General features: G+C 40.4%; 1 protein-coding gene across 1 annotated transcript in view; it reads right to left on the bottom strand.

The window, feature by feature from the left end:
- The window catches only part of HECW1 (HECT, C2 and WW domain containing E3 ubiquitin protein ligase 1), a 404461-nt gene that overhangs the window by 143030 nt on the left and 243012 nt on the right, over positions 1–18419 (bottom strand). Inside the window, exons 5-6 of the mRNA XM_014793615.2 lie at positions 9090–9165; positions 15–184 (exon numbers count right to left, since the gene is read on the bottom strand). Of these exons, the coding sequence (XP_014649101.2) occupies positions 15–184; positions 9090–9165 (246 nt within the window). The remainder of the gene's footprint in view (positions 1–14; positions 185–9089; positions 9166–18419) is intronic.

Below are 18419 nucleotides of genomic sequence, written 5' to 3'. Positions count from 1 at the left end.
CCCACGGCACTCACCTCAGCCTGCCAGACGGGGTTCACGGTGTTGCCGATGATCTTGGATCTCCTCTCCTGCCCATGGTGAGGGAGGGCGGGGAAGATGCTGTGCTTCCCAGGCTGGATGGAGATCTTCAGGTAAGGGTCTGGGTTGAAAAACATCCCTTTCTTCAACCCCATGGCCTGGAAATCTATAAAATAAAGGATATTTTAATTTAAATGTGTTGTAGTGAGGTTAAAGATCACATCAAGCCTTACACAAGGACAAAGTTCATCTAAAACATGAAAAAATCTAAAAAAAAAAAAAGGGAAAAATCTTTCGATCTTTAGACTATTATCCACCTCATTACAATTAAGGACTGATACGTCTACAGAACCCACTCTATGGAACATCTATGGGCGTGTATTAAATAGTTTTGGTGAGAGAGCCTTCTAATAAATCAATACGACTGGCACTGTAGTCACTATGCTTTTCAAGAGAGGACCTTGGCCCTTACTGGACTGGACTTCTGGTGTTCCTTGGGCAGGTGAGGGGCTGAGGGTCACCCAGCAAACTTGGGTGGACACTGAGGGAGGAAATCCAACTTTGAAAATTCCACAGGTCTAGGTGAAAATTCCTCTGCAAAGTGGATCACAGAAAAACAAGGGCTGTCATCTCACAATAAATATGGTCTTAACCGAATAAGGAGAGAGAGAATTCAGAGAAATAAAGAGAAAGAAGAGGGTTAAAAGAGCAAAGAGCACAGACAGTAGAGGAACAAGAAAAGAAAACACGGCCTCCATGGAGCTCAGTGCATATCAGTGAGGAGAGTTTTGAGAAACCATGATGTTAGGCAGGCAAGGTGGGGAAAACTGAGCTGTTCTGTTGAATGGAAATTCTGATCACATACAATTTCATGCTGTGGAGAGAGAGAGAGAGCACAAGACCATTTGTGATAATGGTTTATAATTATTCTGGATAATTTGAAATCATTTTATATTTATTGGAAATATATTTATGATGTCAAAAAACATAATTAAAAAAAATTTTCTATTATTGAAGTATTCCCTCCCAAAATTATTCCCATTTACATATATGTGAAAGAAACTGAGGTAAAGATACATTGAATTGATTCCCAGCCATGGTATAAGTTGTGAGGCGTTTGAGTAATTTGTTACTGATGAAAAAGTACAGAAGTTTTCATGTGAATTTACTTAAAAGTTACTTTGAGTTGATTTGAGGTTATCTCCATAATAAAATTATTCTTCTCTCTTGCATTATAATAGACTGCCAAGAGGGGAAAAAAGGATAGAAAGTACAACAAACATCACAGAAATCTGCAAAACCCAGGACAAACCCATAAGGAGTCCGTGCAGAACAGAGGTACACAGCAACCCAAGACCTCCCTCCTTCATAAGGTTGGCTCTTGGCTAGTATCTGGGAACTGGATCTCAGGAGGGTTCCCACACCTCAGAACTGCTAAGAGTGGCTCACTGTGCCTAAACTGCTTGTGCAAACTATGTGGTCTATGCTGAACACCTGCTTTCCTGCTGGGAGTCAGGAATTTTGGTACATGCTAGGCAGAAGGTGCCTATGTGACCTATGAGCCCCCAGTGAAAACCTTGGGCACTGAGTCTGTAACGAGCTTCCCTGGTATATAACATTTCACATGCATTGTCACAACTCGCTGGGGGAAATAAGCGCATTCTGTGTGACTCCACTGGGAGAGGCCTTGTGGAAGCCTGCCCCTGGTTCCCTCCAGACCTCACCCTAAGCGCTGTTTCTCTTTGCTTATTTTGAAGGGATCTTCAATGTAATAAATCACACAGCTGTGAGTACGATTACATGCTGAGTTCTCCTAGTGAATCATCAAATCTGGGTGGTTCTGGGGACCTTGACCCAGAGTGTGACAGACATATAGATTCATTCATCATAAAAGAATATGACCACCATCACCTCCACCACCACCTACCATTTACTGGCTAGTTACTAAATGCTGGGAACCATTCTATGACCTTCAATACATTATTTGATTTAATCCTAACCATGAACTCTACAAGGTAGATAGTATATCCCTGATTTGAGGAAGAGAAAATGGAGGCTTGTGAGTTAAGTAACTTGATGAGGTTTTCAGAGCTGGTCAATGTCAGAAATGAAATTTGGACCTTTCTCTTTGATTCCAAAGTCTATGCATTTAACTAATATGTTCTATTACCTTTTTATAAAAATGCCAACTTTGGCATAGGTTAAATTCTCAAGTATAAACAGGTCTTTTTTTCTATACTCTGTTCTGTCAAATAATTCATCCATAGCTGTATCAATACGTCTTTATCATATGTTTGATACCTGATAAATTTAGTCACTTTTCATTGTTCTTGTTTTTTCCCAAAACCCCATTTTGCTCTACCACTCACACACTTATTCTTTCAGATTAATCTTATTAATTTTTAATAACCTCCCTCCAAAAAATTGGGATTTTGATTGGAATTGCATTGAATTTGTAGATTAATTTTGGAAGAATTGGTACCTTTATAACACTCCTCATTCAAAAACATCTGTTTCTTCATTTTTTTTCCCAGGTATTCTTTCATGTCCTTCAGTAAATTTTTATACTTTATAAAGACTTACACATTTAAGTTCAATTTGGATCTTATTAAAATATACGTTTCATGAAGTAAAAATGTTTGAAAACTGCTGCAGTATGGAGTATAATTACAAGTGCACTGGGCTGGGAGTCAGCATACCTAGACTTTAGTTCTGGAACATACTATTGAGCTTTGTAACTTGAGGAAATTGACTTAACTCTTTCAAGTCTCAATTTCTTCATCTAGAAAATTGTTGGAATGGATGTCTATAAGACCAGTTTTATAATTTTCCAAAAGTAAATGACAGATTAATGGGAACATTTTAAGATTATTTCACATTGTATCCAGCGTCAACCATGACCAGATTTTTTCCCCATTTCCTTCCAGTATTTTCTTTGCATAGTTGAGACCATACTGTATATACAAGACAGCATTCTAGGGGCCGGCCTGGTGGCACGAGTGGTTAAGTGCACGCGCTCTGCCACTGCGGCGGCCCGGAGTTCGCCGGTTTGGATCCTGGCGGCGCAGGGTTCACTGGTTCAGATCCCGGGCACGCACCAACGCACCACTTGGCAAGCCATGCTGTAGCGGCGTCCCATATAAAGTGGAGGAAGATAGGCATGGATGTTAGCCCAGGGCCAGTCTTCCTCAGCAATAAGAGGAGGATTGGCAGATGTTAGCTCAGGGCTGATCCTCCTCACACACACACACACACAAAAATACAGCATTCTAAATATTTTCTTTTGCCTAGATTATATCATAAAGATGTTTCATGCCTTTTTGAACATTTTGTATACATAATTCTTAAGAGTATATACTATTTCATTACTTGGGTCTATGGCAATTTCTTTAACCAGTCCCTAATTTTGAATGTTTAAACTGTTTTGAATATAACTGTGAATAAATCTTTATCTGCATTTCTGATTTTTTTAGGTTAGAGTGCTAAAAGAGGAATTCATTAAAAATTAAGGGGATATTATTTACCTAGGAAATTTATTACCCCCCAAAAGTGGTAAAAACAGAATATATAAACAGATTTGAGAAGTAAAGCATTTGCATCAAGAATCTTGCTTTGATATGTCTATTGTATTCTTGAAGCTTTCCAGAGAAGGCAATTTCATGATCTACCTCTCTGATCATTTCTCATTCTAAATCCTAAAAAGAAAATCAGTCCTTTCACATTACAGTATCTCCAGTTCTTGAGTTTTCTCAAATTTATCTCTGTGTATGCAGGAGTACATGTTCATGTATGTCTTGCAGGTAAGATGCAAGGATGATGTTCTTTGAGCCCTTGCAAACCTGAAAATGTGTTTCTCTTGCTTTCTCATATAAATGACAACCTGGTGGGCAGAGAAATCTTGGGTTAAAATATGCTGCTTTCAAAACTCAGCAGCCTTTGCTTCATTATTTTGGCATTCTGTACTATCGGAGACAAGTCTGAGATTAACATGAGGTTTACTCTTTCGTAAAACATATATTCTCATGTTTTTTTCTGCCCAGATATCTACTGTGTCTGTACTTGAACTTTTTTTCTGAAAAATTGGCATTTGTCTAGGTGTTGGTCTCTGCACACATATTTTTTTCTTAGCACCTGATAGTCTTATTTGAAGATTCCAAATTATATTTGGCTCAAGAAAGTTTTCTCCTATTACTATTATCCTTTCAATTTATTCTGATCTCTTCATCAAAAACACCAGTTATCTATGTGTTGGCCCTGTATGTGTTATCCTTCTTTTTATTTCCTCATCCTTTTCATGTCTTGCCCTTCATCTGTGCATTCTGGGGGAGACTCTCAAGTCAGTCTACCACATGACTGATTCTCGGCTGTAGTGGTAGTTGTGCTCTCTACTGCTTTCTAAAGCTCATTTTTAATTCTATGATTGCACCTTTTAGAATTTATTTTAAATCTCTCCTTGACTATGATAGACAGAAAAATGACTCCTCAAAGATGACCATGACCTAATCCCTGGAACCTGTGAATACATCACCTTACATGGTAGAAGAGACTTTGCAGACGTGATTAAGGATCTTGATGGAGTTGGGGAGATTATTCTGGATTACCCAGGTGGGCCCAGTGTAATCATAAGAGTCCTTATAAAAGGGAGGCTGGAGGGGCAAAGTGAGGAGAAAGTGATGTGACAACGAAGCAGATTGGAGTGATGCAGCCACGAGCCAAACACGCAGGCAGCCCCCAGACCCTGAAGGAGACAAGGAATGGATTCTTCTCTGGAGACTCTGGGAAGGAACCAGCCCTGCTGACAGCTTGATTTTAGTCCCTTAAGATTCATTTTGGCCTTCTGACCTCCAGAAAAGTAAAAACATATTTGTGCTGTTTTAAGCTACTATGTTTGTGGTAATTTGTTCAGGAATAACTGGAATAGGAAACAAATACAATAGGAAACAAACACACTTGGCTTCCTAAGTTTTTATTTTTGCCAGCTTCAAAGAATTCCCTATTATCATCTTTCCTCCTCTTAGATCTCGTACTTAATATGTCCTGCACTTCTCTGTATTTGATTGAGACTACGAGCAGACGAGTGATAACACTTTACTTCTCTTCAGTAGATACCTGTCAACAAAAGACTCTCTTTTTCTCTTGAATGTTACATTCTTCAACATTTTTATATGGTAGAATCTTTTCCCCACACATTCTTCAAGTCAAAATTTCAGTTATTTATCCATGAATAGGTTGTCTAGTCCTGGTATTTGTCTATCTTCAGTCAGTCGGTTGTCCAAGTGGTTGCTGTTGGACTCCTCATCCCAGCTTTTACACTCAGAGACAACCAGCATCTGGTCAATTTTTTGATACTTTATGGGCTTTGCCTAGATATAGATTTGTTGATCTTTTTACCTTTTCTTTCTTTGAGGCATGGAATTTATCATGATACTTTAAGTAATATTTACCCTTTTATTCTAGACAGACATAGTGAATTAAACACACACACATGTTCAACTACTCAGTATTATACTTTCACGACCATTCCAGGCTTGCTTCTTAAGCTGCTAATTTTACACCTCCAGTCACATTTCATTGCTGGCAATTTCTGCCTTGAAATAAGTGTAAGAAAAATGATATATTGGGGGGCTGTAGGAGATGAACCAATCCTGATCACCTTATCACGTAGCTTTTTGAACCAAATTGGGAAGAGTTCCTTTCCTCTGGTGGGTCTGTGAGCCCATGACTGCATGGCAAAGCCAAAATGGAAACCAGTTAGTAGCAATTTCCTCTCCTTTCCCAGTCCCATGCTGCCCATCCTGCATGGCATCCCTCTTAGGTTTTAGGATTTCACTGAGATTTGGTTTGTGAAAATTCCTCTTCATTTCTGGTGGGTAGTTTTCCTGGTTTATACTGTTTCTGAAGGTTTGTACAAATAATTGTTACTTCTCAAGCATTTCAATATGAACATAAGAATGGCGAATCAGGAATTGCTAAGCTTTCTGCTCTACTAATACAAAAGTATTGAGTTTCTTTCTTCTTCCTTTTTTTGTTAACCTAGACAGACATGCTAATATTGTCAATGGATCTCTCTTTCTTGTTTTGTAAAAAATACTTTTTTTTTAGAGCAGTTGTAGATTCACAGCAAAATTAAGAGGAAGTACAGAGATTTCCCATATACTGCCTGCCCCACACATGCATAGCCTCCCCTATTATCAACATCCTCTACCAGAATAGTACAATTGTTACAACTGATGACCCTACACTGACACATCAAAATCACAGATGAGTGATAAATACTTTACTTCTCTTTCCAAAGTCCATAGTTTACATTACTATGGTAAGCATCACTCTTGGTGGTGTACATTCTATGGGTTTTCACAAATGTATAATGACATGTATCCATCATTAGAGTATCATACAGAGTATTTTCACTGCCCTAAAAATCCTTTGTCCTCCATCTATTTATCATTCCTTCCCCCAATCCCTAGCAACCACTGATTTTTTTACTGTTTCTATAGTTTTACCTTTTCCAGAATGTGACATAGTTAGAATCAGACATCATACAGTATGTAGCCTTTTCAGATTGGAATATGCATTCAAGATTCCTCTATGTCTTTCCATGGTGTGATAGCTCATTTCTTTTCAGCACTGAATAATATTTCATCATCTGGATGTACCACAGTTTATCCATTCACCTACTGAAGAACATCTTGGTTGCTTCCCAGTTTTGGCAATTATGAATAAAGCTGCTATAAACATCTGCATGTAGGTTTTTGTAAGGACTTAAGTTTCCAACCCATTTGGGTAAATTCCAAGGAGTGCAATCACCAGATCATATGGTAAGAGTATGTTTAGTTTTGTAAGAAACTACCAAAATGTCTTCCAGAGTGTCTGCACCATTTTGCATTCCCACCAGCAATGAATGAGAGTTCCTGTTGCTCTATATCCTCGCCAGCATTTGGTGTTTTCAGTGTTATGGATTTTGGCCATTCTAATAGGTATATAGCGGTATCTCGTTGTTGTTTTAACTTGCATTTTCCTGATGACATATGATGTGGAACATCTTTTCATATGATTATTTGCCATCTCTATATCTTCTTTGGTGAGGTGTCTCCTAAGGTCTTTGACCTATTTTTCAATTGTGTTGTTTGTTTTCATATTGTTGAGTTTTAAGAGTTCTTTGTATATTTTGGATAACTGTCCTTCATCAGATGTATCTTTTGCAAATATTTTCTGCCAGTCTGTGTCTTGTCTTCTCATTCTCTTGACATTGTCCTTCACAGAGCAGAAGTTTTAATTTTAATGAAGTCCAGCTTATCAGTTATTTCTTTCATTGATCACATCTCTGGTGTTGTATCTAAAAAGGCATCACCTTACCCAAGGTCACCTAGGTTTTCTCCTACGTTATCTTCTAGGAGTTTTATATTTTTGCATTTTACATTTAGGTTTACAATCCATTTTGAGTTAATTTTCATAAAGGGTATAAGGTCTGTCTAGATTCATTTTTTGTTTTACACGTGGATGTCTAGTTATTCCAGCAGTGTTTGTTAAAAACACTATTTTTGCTCCATTGTATTGCTTGCTCCTTTGTCAAAGATCAGTTGACTATATGGGGGTCTACTTCTGGGCTCTCTATTCTGTTCCACTGATCTATTTTTCTGTTCTTTCACCAATACAACACTGTCTTGATTTATAGCTTTATAGTAAGTCTTGAAGGTGGGTAGTGTCAGTCCTCCAACTTTGATATTCTCCTTTAATATTGTGTTGGGTATTCTGGATCTTTTGCCTATCCATATAAATTTTCGAATCAGTTGGTCAACATCCACAAAATGACTTGCTGAGGTTTTGATTGGGATTGCATGATTCTGTAGACCAAGTTGGGAAGAACTGATATCTTGACAATATTGAATCTTGCTATCCATGAACATGGAATATCTCTCCATTTATTTAGTTCTTCTTTGATTTCATTCATCACAGTTTTAATGTTTTCCTCATATAGATCTTGTACATATTTTGTTAGATATATACCTAAGTATTTCATTTTGGGGAGTGCTAATGTAAATGGTATTGTGTTTCTAATTTCAAATTCCACTTGTTCATTGCTGGTTATGTAGGAAAGAGATTGACTTTTTGTATGTTAACCTTGTATCCTGCGACCTTGCTGTAATTGCTTATCAATGGATCTTTAGACACACATATGTTTTACTGGGGATCACTCAGACATGAAAAGCCTCAGTTGACTGTCCGTCTCCCAAGGACGCTTACACACTTCATTTCTGTGATCTTGGATCTCTGACATTTATGGCCTGCAACATCTCTTGGTTTTACAACAAGCTAAGTCAATAGTTTTCAAACTGTGCCCAATGAAGTCCTAGAGCTTCATGCCATTGTGTCTCCTCAGAGACCACTTAGGGTGGAATTGAGTGTGTGGGCTCTTAAGTTTGTACACCATTTTAGCCAGACCAACTCAGTTTTTCTGTATACTTTTGATTTTGAAATTATTTTAGATTTACAGAAGAGTTGCAAAGATAATACAATACCCTTTACACAGTTTCTCCACTGTTAACATATTACAGAACCACGATATATTATGAAAACTAAAAAATTAACTAAATTTCTTTAACTATTAACTAATATACTATTAACTAAATTACAGACTTTACTTGGATTTCACTGATTTTTCCATGAATGTACTTTTTTGAGCAGCTCAGTTTTTATCTGTTTTACAAAGTGGGCTTCATGTGAGATTTTATTTAGATAAAGGATCTGCTAGCTGTCCCTCTCCCCAAGCTTTCCCCTACCTCCACTTTATAAACTCTTAATAACTGCTACTTGGCAATGGAGGAAAAGTAGAATAGTAGCTTCTCTTCTCATCATCTCAAAGTGCTTTTGCATTGATTACTTACTGAATCCTCCAATATCCTCATGAGGTCAAGGGGAATGGAGCACATATTTTTAATTTTACAGATGGAGAAAGTGAGGCACAGAAAGGTTGAGTAACTTGTAGATAAGAGTCAAATTGAAGCAGGTCTCCTGACTGTTGGTTGACATTCTTATTCTTTCCACAAGGGCTTCAGGTGAGCAAAACGTACCTGAGAGAGAAAAGCTGATCAGCCTCCGACTTCCTTGCCCTTGGACAGTCTCATCAGAGCCAACGCTTTTAAAAATCTGTAAGAAGAAGGAAAAATGGGAGACAAGCAAAACAGGCATTGAAATAGATACTCACACTCCAACACAAACACGCTTAATCAGTATTTCTCCAGCTACGTTCTATGGAAGACAGCAGTGTTGTGATTTCATTACGCTACTATTGATTAGAACAAGCTTCTAGGAACCTAATGTCTCTCCCAGTAACAGAAGATCTGCTAGAGGGGATGAGGGGTACTTTTCAGAGAAATGGAGATCAATAAACACAATTACTGTAATATTAGAGGCCCTTTGTAATTACTTATGTAAACAATGTCTTTTCAAATTCAAATTTGCAAAAAGTATTTATCAAAGCAGGCCCTAAGGCAGTAGAATGAGAGATCAATAGATATTTACTGTTGTAATTATAATGTTTCCATTTAGCAAAGGATAGTGTTAAACTGCTGTATCTCCACTTCTTCTGATCTGTATTATTATCTAGGGATTTCCAGGAAATTCTGTTTATTAGGGAGGAGCCTGGGCATGGCATTGAGAAGCTACTCTCCTATTTAATTGTCTTCCTGGAAAATTTCAAAACACAATTGTTATATGGGTTATCTGCAGCCGAGTAGGTATTTGCAAACCAGGTTGCTAAAATGCTTTATTTTCCATCATTGCTCAATATATATCTGTTAATGGATTAATCAATTAGAGTCCTTGCTTCCATTCTCTTCTAGGTAAGTTTTACTCAGAAACAATTCTGAGTATTTATTCAAAGGCAGAGTTACCTTTGCATACACTGCATATTTGCAGAAAATAATTTTTAAAATCTGTTTATTAAGGGAATCCATACAGGGTCCACTTTTTAAAAGATAATCTGTACTGAAGGAAAAAAAAAAAAAAAACGGGCAACTTGATGACCTGTAGCTCAGTCTCTTTGTTTGAGGCTGTATGGGTTTGTTCTCTCTCTTCCTACTGCCTCTCAGTATTCTTGATGCTATGAGTTGTGAGTGGATGTTACCATCAACCTACCTCATAGGAGACTGGGAGCAATGACTGGGCTTCACTAGGGCTCACAGCTTTGGCCCAAGGAGAGTACAAGGGGATCATTAGAACACCTCCTCACACTGAAGTTGGTGCCCCTGGTGGGCCTATGCACTTGGCTGCAGCTTGTATGCAAATCTCCCCAGTATGTCTGCTCTTAGGCCCAAGTGCAAGGTGTGTATCAGGGATGCTGGGCAGCTCAGCAGAGGGAACAGGTGTGGGTGGCATATAGAATGGGGCTTGGCATCAAGTGAGATAAGAGATCATGAAACTCTCTGACAGGTCTGTGCCTCTAAGAGTCTCATTTGACAATAAAGAATCAGGAAGACAGGGCCAGGATTGGTGAGTCGGAGCACTGGCTGGTGTGAGGCGTTAGCCCTCTTCACACTAGACAGCCTGTTTCTTCCTTGACTGTGTTTGGCCTTCACATCACCTGGCTGACATACAGCAACAAAGGTCAACAAACAGCTCAGAGACTGTGTCCTTAGGCTGGACCACTCTGCTAACACTCAAAGTGGCCAATATGCACAGGCATAATCAAGGCTCAAAATTCTTTAATGTTGTGGACTTCTTTTTCAAACCTTCAGCAGGCTGACTACACCCCCTCACAGTGCTGTACCTGCCTAAGTGGCACAATTACAATCGACTCTTCCTAATTCTAGCTTGTTTATACTCAGAATGTAAGTTCCTTGAGGGCACAACAAAAACTATTCTTTTTTTTCCCTTTGGTGAGGAAGATTGGCCCTGAGCTAACATCTCTGCCAATCTTCCTCTACTTTTTATGTGGGATGCCTCCACAGCATGGCTGACGAGTGGAGTAGGTCCACGTCTGGGATCCAAACCTGCGAACTCAGGCTGCTGAAATGAAGTGCATATAAGTTTAACCACTCGGCCACAGGGCAGGCCCCCCGTCCCAAACTATTCTTTTAATAGAGCCTTATAGAATTATAAGTCCAGAGTGTGTGCATTCCAACTTATATTTTTTAAAAGGTGTAGGATTAAACTGCACATTTTGTGCTAGGCTAAAATGAGCTTAAACATGCAATCATAACAAAGAAGAATAGAATTCCTTCCTATTTCAAGCATACATATTTTGATTCTTCATATTTAAATATCCCTCTGCTGGGTATTCAGGGTATTTACAAAAAGGTTCTTCATCTTTCTTGCATCAAAAAACAGGAATGAAGACAAAAAGACAATAAATATTTTCAGAAGCTACTAAACTCAGAGGCGAGACACACATTTGAAACTCCATGAAATCCTACCTAACTCATAGCTTTTTGCTAACATTATTTACCAAGTCATCTCAGCACCAGACTGATGATACAAAAGTGGAGGCAACAGTAGCTGTGATAGACAGTTTCCAGGAAGGAAAGATGTTTGCCCATCATGGGAAGGTTTTGCATCCTGACTTCTTGTTTGAGATGAGCTCCAGAGGCGTGTTTGAGGTTAAGAAATCTGCTGCACCCACACACAGGTGCTTCACCGTGTAAGGACTGTGAAAATGACGTGAAGGCTCAGCCAAAATAGTTTCACCCTTGAACAACCAGAGACGTGAGGGCACACCAGCTAATCGCTCATCTTCTCAGGTCTGCACCTTCCCTTTGCTCTGCCGCTCGTCTGACGCCTGGTTGTTGTTCTGACCACTGGGCACGGGGTCCTGATGCCCCTTCTCAGATGCAGCACTGGCAGTATCACTGTTTGTTTTGCACACAAATGTTTCCATAACAAAGCCCACTTGGCAAATGGTTTAACAGACTCAAAGCCGAGTCTGCTGGTGGTGTGCAGAAGATTCTGCAGGGTAGCAAGAAGGCTCTTGGAGTCGAATTAGGGACTCTCGGGTTAATACAGATGTTTCTCTCCTACTCCCATTCTCATTTTCTCTTTACATGTGCTTTTTGAAAATTTATAAGTATGAATCCACACCACTGTTGTATACCCCAAAAATGCAGTTCAGCAAAAAATAGAGTGAAGACCAGGTCTCTACCCTTGAGGGGAACTTCTGTTTCAGCAGTATGAAGACTCAGGGCTCAGTTGACTAAGCTCCCTCTGCCTTAGCTCTCTACACCACATTATTCAAATTCTACCTTTCCTTTCATGAAGATGAGACTGTTTGCTAAAAACTACACACGTGTCTCAATCACATGGTCATATATGCATGTTGACCCACATCTTCCATCTTCCAGTCTCCAAGGACGTCAAGGCTCCTCATCATTCCGAGGTATGAGATTGCCCGGGAGCAGTCAATTTTACTCAAAATTTTGGGTAAAACGTTTTAAAAACAAACATATAGAGATTTAAAGTTGAATGCAATATATGCATACATTTTGGAGGTAAAGCAGGAGTTTTCAAAGAACTCTCTTGCACAAGAAAGGCCACTCCGAGTTGCTTCTCCACATGTCCCAGACCTGGGTTTACTTTCTTGGGTAAAAGCTGGAGAAGCTCGCTGTAGCACACATGGCACTTCCAACCAGGGCGTGTGCACGTGATGCTTAATCGTGATGTGACACCTCCATTTACATACCCATGATAGTTCTCAAATCATTATAGAATGACTTCTTTCCCCTAAAATTGCTGACGAGGTTTGTGTTTAGTTACAGAACAATTAAGTCAACAATGATGCCAGGGACTGAAATTCATGACTTCACTGAGCCTTTATCCATTCACCTCACGCAGATAACTGATTTTCCTATAAATGAAAAGCGCAGGGCTCCATGACTGATAATTGTGAGTCTAAAGATTGAGTACAAAGTAGCATTGCGTCATAAATAAAATATCCAAGCTGTGGCATATCAGCAGCCAAGAGCAGGGAATTATGGGTTCCATTTTAGACCGGGGATTGACGGTTCCTGTAAAGTTCAATATCTTTTACAACCAAGATAAAGTCTATTAAGTAATCTGATATGCCTCCAAGTCACCTTAAAAAACTCCAATCAATCCAAGGCTGAGCTCCACTTCCACCTCCAAATCTCTGAAATGTTCCAACAAGCAAACAATAAACAAAGAAACACACCTTACAGATGTTTACAGAGCACTTTTGAGGACACTTCCCTCATGGCATCCTCATAATATGACCATTAGGTGGGCAGGCAGCTCACTCCAAGCTCTCCAACAGAAAGGCCTGTAAACTCAACATGCAAAACCATCCTTAGAGGCTAAAAGAACAAAACATAAAACTCCAACAGGTAACACACCGCCAGGCAATTTCTCCAGGCCCATCAAAGAGGCAAAAAGACAAGGAACACAGACGAGAGCTGATCATGTGCCAAGGACAGAGCCAGTTCTTGTAGACACACTATTTTAACAGTTTGCAAATTAGGCATCATTCACCCTCCTCCAGTTCACAAATGTGAAAGCTGAGCTCTGAACAATTCAATGACGTCACCACATTCACCTGAGATGAATCAATCTCTGGTCCATCTGACTTAAATAAAACGAGAGTTGCAGAACCCCCCATAGAGTCCGTTAACCCTGTGGAGCCGTTTCTTCAGCCCCATCCTGGCTGTTTGCTCTCTTTTGATCATATTGTGCTTGCTCCTCTCTGCTTTCCGATGCTGCTGTCCGATGCAGGCCAGCTTCCAGAGTCCTCACCGCTCCAGCTTGCTTTATTGCCTTGAAGGCAAGGCATGAGCTTCCAGATTTCTGAGCTCTTCTGCTAATCACTGTGGGGAAAAAGCGGGGTTGGAAAAATGAGGCGTCCCTCCTAGCTTTCAGTGTGTGAATTGGACAAAAATCTGTTAATTACGGATGATTTTCTTTACTCTGACTGCTTTTGGCGACACAGGATTGCAGATACCAGCACGGGGAGCAAATCTGCTTGGGGCAGAGGGCTGCTGTGTTTAAGAGGCTGGGCGGATGGTTTACTAAAGAGAAGAAGGTGATGAGAGTGCAAGCGGCACTGGGTGAATGAGAATGCTAGATGGAGGGAATCAAACACTGAATTTTCCCTGATGAATTTTTAAGCCTTCTAGCTATTTTTTTTAACATAGTTTCTTGTATAGTACAGACTGTTGTGAAAGTGAGGACATGACAAACTCTACCAAATTCTGGGAAATAATTGAGTCATTCTGTTTGTTCGAGGGCAGAGGTTCTTCAACTCCAGTGTGGGTCGGCATCACCTGCAGGGCTAGAGAAAACACAGACTGCCCAGCCCCACCTCCAGAAGGTCTGGTTCTGTAGGGGGGTCTGGAGAGGGCCCGAGAGTCTGCATTTCTACCATGTTCCTAGGTGAGGCTGATGCTGCGGCACTTGGAGGAGCACCTGTCTCAGGTGTCCACCTCTCTTAGATGGAAATGAAAAGATGCCTTAAATTTGTCGCTAAGTGACTCTCAGCTCAAAGCTGTCTCCATCCTAGTTCCAAGCACCAGAAGCAGGTTCTGCAGATACCTTCTACCTATGGCGGCCCCTGTCCCCAGTGCTCGGGCCTGTACCTTCCATCAGGGAGGGACGGTTGCTTCCCTGCAGATCTTCCTTTCTTGTCCAGACGGCCTCTGCCCAGCTGGCCCCTTGGTCTGTGAAGGGGCCTTTGCTCCTTGCTCCATGGGCTGACTATTCTCACCTGGTTTACAGCTGTCACAAGGCACCCTTGGGCACAGGTGAGGCTGCAGGCTGTGTGGCCCACTTACAAGTTTTCTTTGGCCCATACAACTCAGGAGATTTACTTGAAATGTGGGTTTCAGACTTTTAAAATATTCAGAAATGCAGCAACAAGCAGCCGGAGCTGAGACACAGTGGTTCTCTGGAGAAGGGCCACACCTTCCCAGGTCTCCTCTCTGGGACTGCACTCATCAGTCCTAGACACCCACTGCTTCCCATTTTAATGCTCTGAAATCAGGGTGTGGCTCCCCATCAATGCGTCTCGTAATTATAATTGGAAAGCTTTTTCTAGTCTCAAGGCACAAAAACCAATGAATGATCTTAAAATCCATGGCACCGCAGACTCCAGGAAATGTGATAACAACCTGGCTCCCTGGAATCTTCTGAATTTGCCATCCTTATTCTGGTATGTATGTATGTATGTTATGTATTTTTTACTTTTTTTAAAATAATTTTTGAGGTGAAATTCACATAATATAAAATTGACCACTTTAAACTGAGAAATTCAGTGGTATTTAGCGCATTCACAATGTTGTGCAAGCACCAACTCTATCTAGTTCCTAAACATTTTAATGACTCAAAGTAAAATCCTATACCCTATCCCTGTTAAGCGGTTTCCCCCCATTCCCTTCTCCCCCACGGCCCCAGGAAACCTCCAATTTGCTTTCTGTCTCTATGTGTTTATATATTCTAGATATTTTATATAATGGAATCATACAATACATGGCCTTTGTGACTAGATTCTCTCACTTAGTATGTTTTTGAGGTTTGGATCAGTCAGAGTTCTCCAGAGAAACAGAACCAATAGGGTATGTGTGCAAGTGTGTATATACACACACACACACACACACACACATACACACACACACATATATGAAATAAGGAATTGGGTCACACGTTGATAGAGGCTGACAAGTCCCAAGATCTTCAGTTGGCAGGCTGGAGACACAGGAAAGGCTGATGTATCAGTTTGAGTCCAAAGGCAAGAAAAAAACGATGTCCCAGCTAGAAGGCAGTCAGGCAGGAGGAGTTCACTCTTATTCAGTGGAGGGTTAGCCTTTTTGTTCTCTTCAGGTCTTCAGTTGATAGGATGAGGCCCACCAATATTAGGGAGGGCAATCTGCTTTACTCAGTCTATTGATTTAAATGTTAAACTCATCCAAGAGCACCCTCATGGAAACACCCAGAATAATGTTAGACCAAATATCTGGGCACCCAGGGGTCCTGTCAAGTTGACATATAAAATTAACCATCACCATGTTCCTCCATGCTGTAGAAAGTATCAGCACTTCATTCCCCTTTATGGATGAATAATCCATTGTGTTTTATATACCACAAGCTTTTTTTTTTGAAATCTTGTCAAGTTATTTTTTCCCTGGCTTTGAGATATAATTGACATATAACATTGTATAAGTTTAAGGTGTACAATGTGTTGATTTGATACACATATATATTGCAAAATAGTTACCACATTGGATTAGCTAACACCTGTGTCATGTCAGATAACTACCATTTCTTTTTTGTGGTGAGAACATTTAAAATCTATTAGCAACTTTCAAGTATATAATACAGTGTTAACTATAATCACCATGCTGTACATTAGATCCCCAGAACTTATTCATCTTATAGTTGGAAGTTTGTACCCTTTGACCAACATGTCCCCATTCCTTGCCTCCACCCCTGGTAACCACCACTCTACTCTTCGTTTCCATGACTTTGCCTTATTTAGATTCCATATATAAGTGATATTATACAGTATTTGTCTTTCTCTGTCTGACTTATTTCACTGAGTATAATGCCCTCAAGATCCCTCCATGGTTTTGCAAATGGCAGGATTTCCTTTTTCTCATGGCTAAATAATATTCCATTGTTTATACGTATCACATCTTCTTTATCCATTCATCTCTTGATGGACACTTAGGTTGTTTCCAAATCTTGTCTACTGTGAATAATGCTGCAATGAACACGGGAGTGCAGATATCTCTTAGAGATTCTATTTTCATTTGTTTTGTATATATACCCAGAAGTGGGATTGCTGGAACATATGGTAGTTCTGTTTTTAATTTTTTTGAGGAACCTCCATACTGTTTTCCAGAGTGGCTGCATCAATTTACATTCCCACGAACAGTGCACAAGGGTTCCCTTTTCTCCACATCCTCGCCAACGCTTGTTATTTCTTGTCCTTTTGATGATAGTCATCCTAACAGGTGTGAGGTGATAGCTCATTGTGGTTTTGATCTGCATTTCCCTGATGATTAGTGATGCTGAGCATCTTCTCATGTACCTGTTGGCCATTTGTTTGTATGTATGCATCCAGTAGTTACTTGAAATCCCAAGAACTGAATGGGATGATGCATGTGAAACACTTAGCACAAAGGCTGGCACATAGCAAGCGCTCTAAATTAGGCCAATGCTGTTATTTATACTGTTATTTGTTTTTTAACCTCTGACCTACTGTTAAGAATGATGTTAGCAGGTTGTCTAATATTTGATTCCTTACAGGTGAGGAACGTGAAGCATAAAGAGGTCAATCAAGGGATCTGCTTGGCTGGCTGTGAGGAAGAGATGTGACCAAAGGTAGTTCCGGAAGCTGCCTCAGTGCCTCTATATGGCTAGACTTCCGCTCAGCCAGACCATATTATAAATACACACCTCAGGACAACAAATGCATTGCCTCGTATGCCACACTCATCTGGATTAGTTTAATATGCTTGGAGTCTTGTCCATATTTTTCTATCTCCAGTTTTCCAACAAATTCATGTCAAGCTGCTATTTTAATCATTTTGTAAATAAAATCTGGCCTTAATGAAATAAAGAGTAGCAGTAGCACAATGTGCTTACGTTAGCTTCTACACCCTTCAGTTGGCCCAGACAGGAGAGCTGATGAGTGCTCCTGCCTCATCTTGGAGCTGATCTTAGAGCTCATGGACCCGGGATGAGGGGTCACAGTTTGAGATTAGGGGTCACAGGGCTGAAGTGGGTGGGAAGTGGGGGTGGGCAGAATTTCTGGAAGGGTTCCATCAGAAGATAGGAAAAGCATGCAGGGAGTTAGGAGCATCTACCTGAATACTCTGGGAGCAGGCTGGACTTCGGGGAAGTACTTGGCAGCACACGGGGGAGGAATGCTGTCTGAGCCAGGACCACACTGCTTCTTCAGGGGCCACATACACCCCTGGGAGTGGGCTTCTATATACTGTGGGTAGTTAGGGACTCCAGGCTGAGTGGGATGGCTTGGTTCCTTTCTTTCCTTTTCCATCTTCAACCCCCAAATACCAGGAGGACTGGAGGGGTCCTTTTAAACATTTGTGGCAAGCAGATGGGCCCAAAATTTCCTGTCCTTGGCATATGAGCCCTGATAACCCAGGGACTGTGAATTACTCCTGTGTTTAGGTTATGTTATATGTCACAGTCGACTTTGAGAAAGGGAGATTAGGTGGGTGGTCCTAACCTAATCACATGAGCCCTTTAAATTTGGGTCTAGAGGTCAGAGGGGCAGGGAGTTAGAGATTCAAAGTGAGAAGGATTCGACATGCCATTGCTGGCTTGAAGATGGAGGGAGCCACAGGGCAAGGCACGTGGGCAGCCTACCGAAACTGAAGAGCCAGCGAGGAAATGGGAATCTTAATCCTGCAACCATAAGGAACTGAATTCTTCCA

The sequence above is a fragment of the Ceratotherium simum genome, chromosome 1, assembly GCF_057802395.1.
Source record: "Ceratotherium simum simum isolate JZ-2026a chromosome 1, ASM5780239v1, whole genome shotgun sequence".
In the NCBI taxonomy this organism is placed as follows: domain Eukaryota; kingdom Metazoa; phylum Chordata; class Mammalia; order Perissodactyla; family Rhinocerotidae; genus Ceratotherium; species Ceratotherium simum.
The sequence above is the reverse complement of the archived record's forward strand: the minus strand, read 5'-3'. Positions and strand labels throughout refer to the sequence as shown.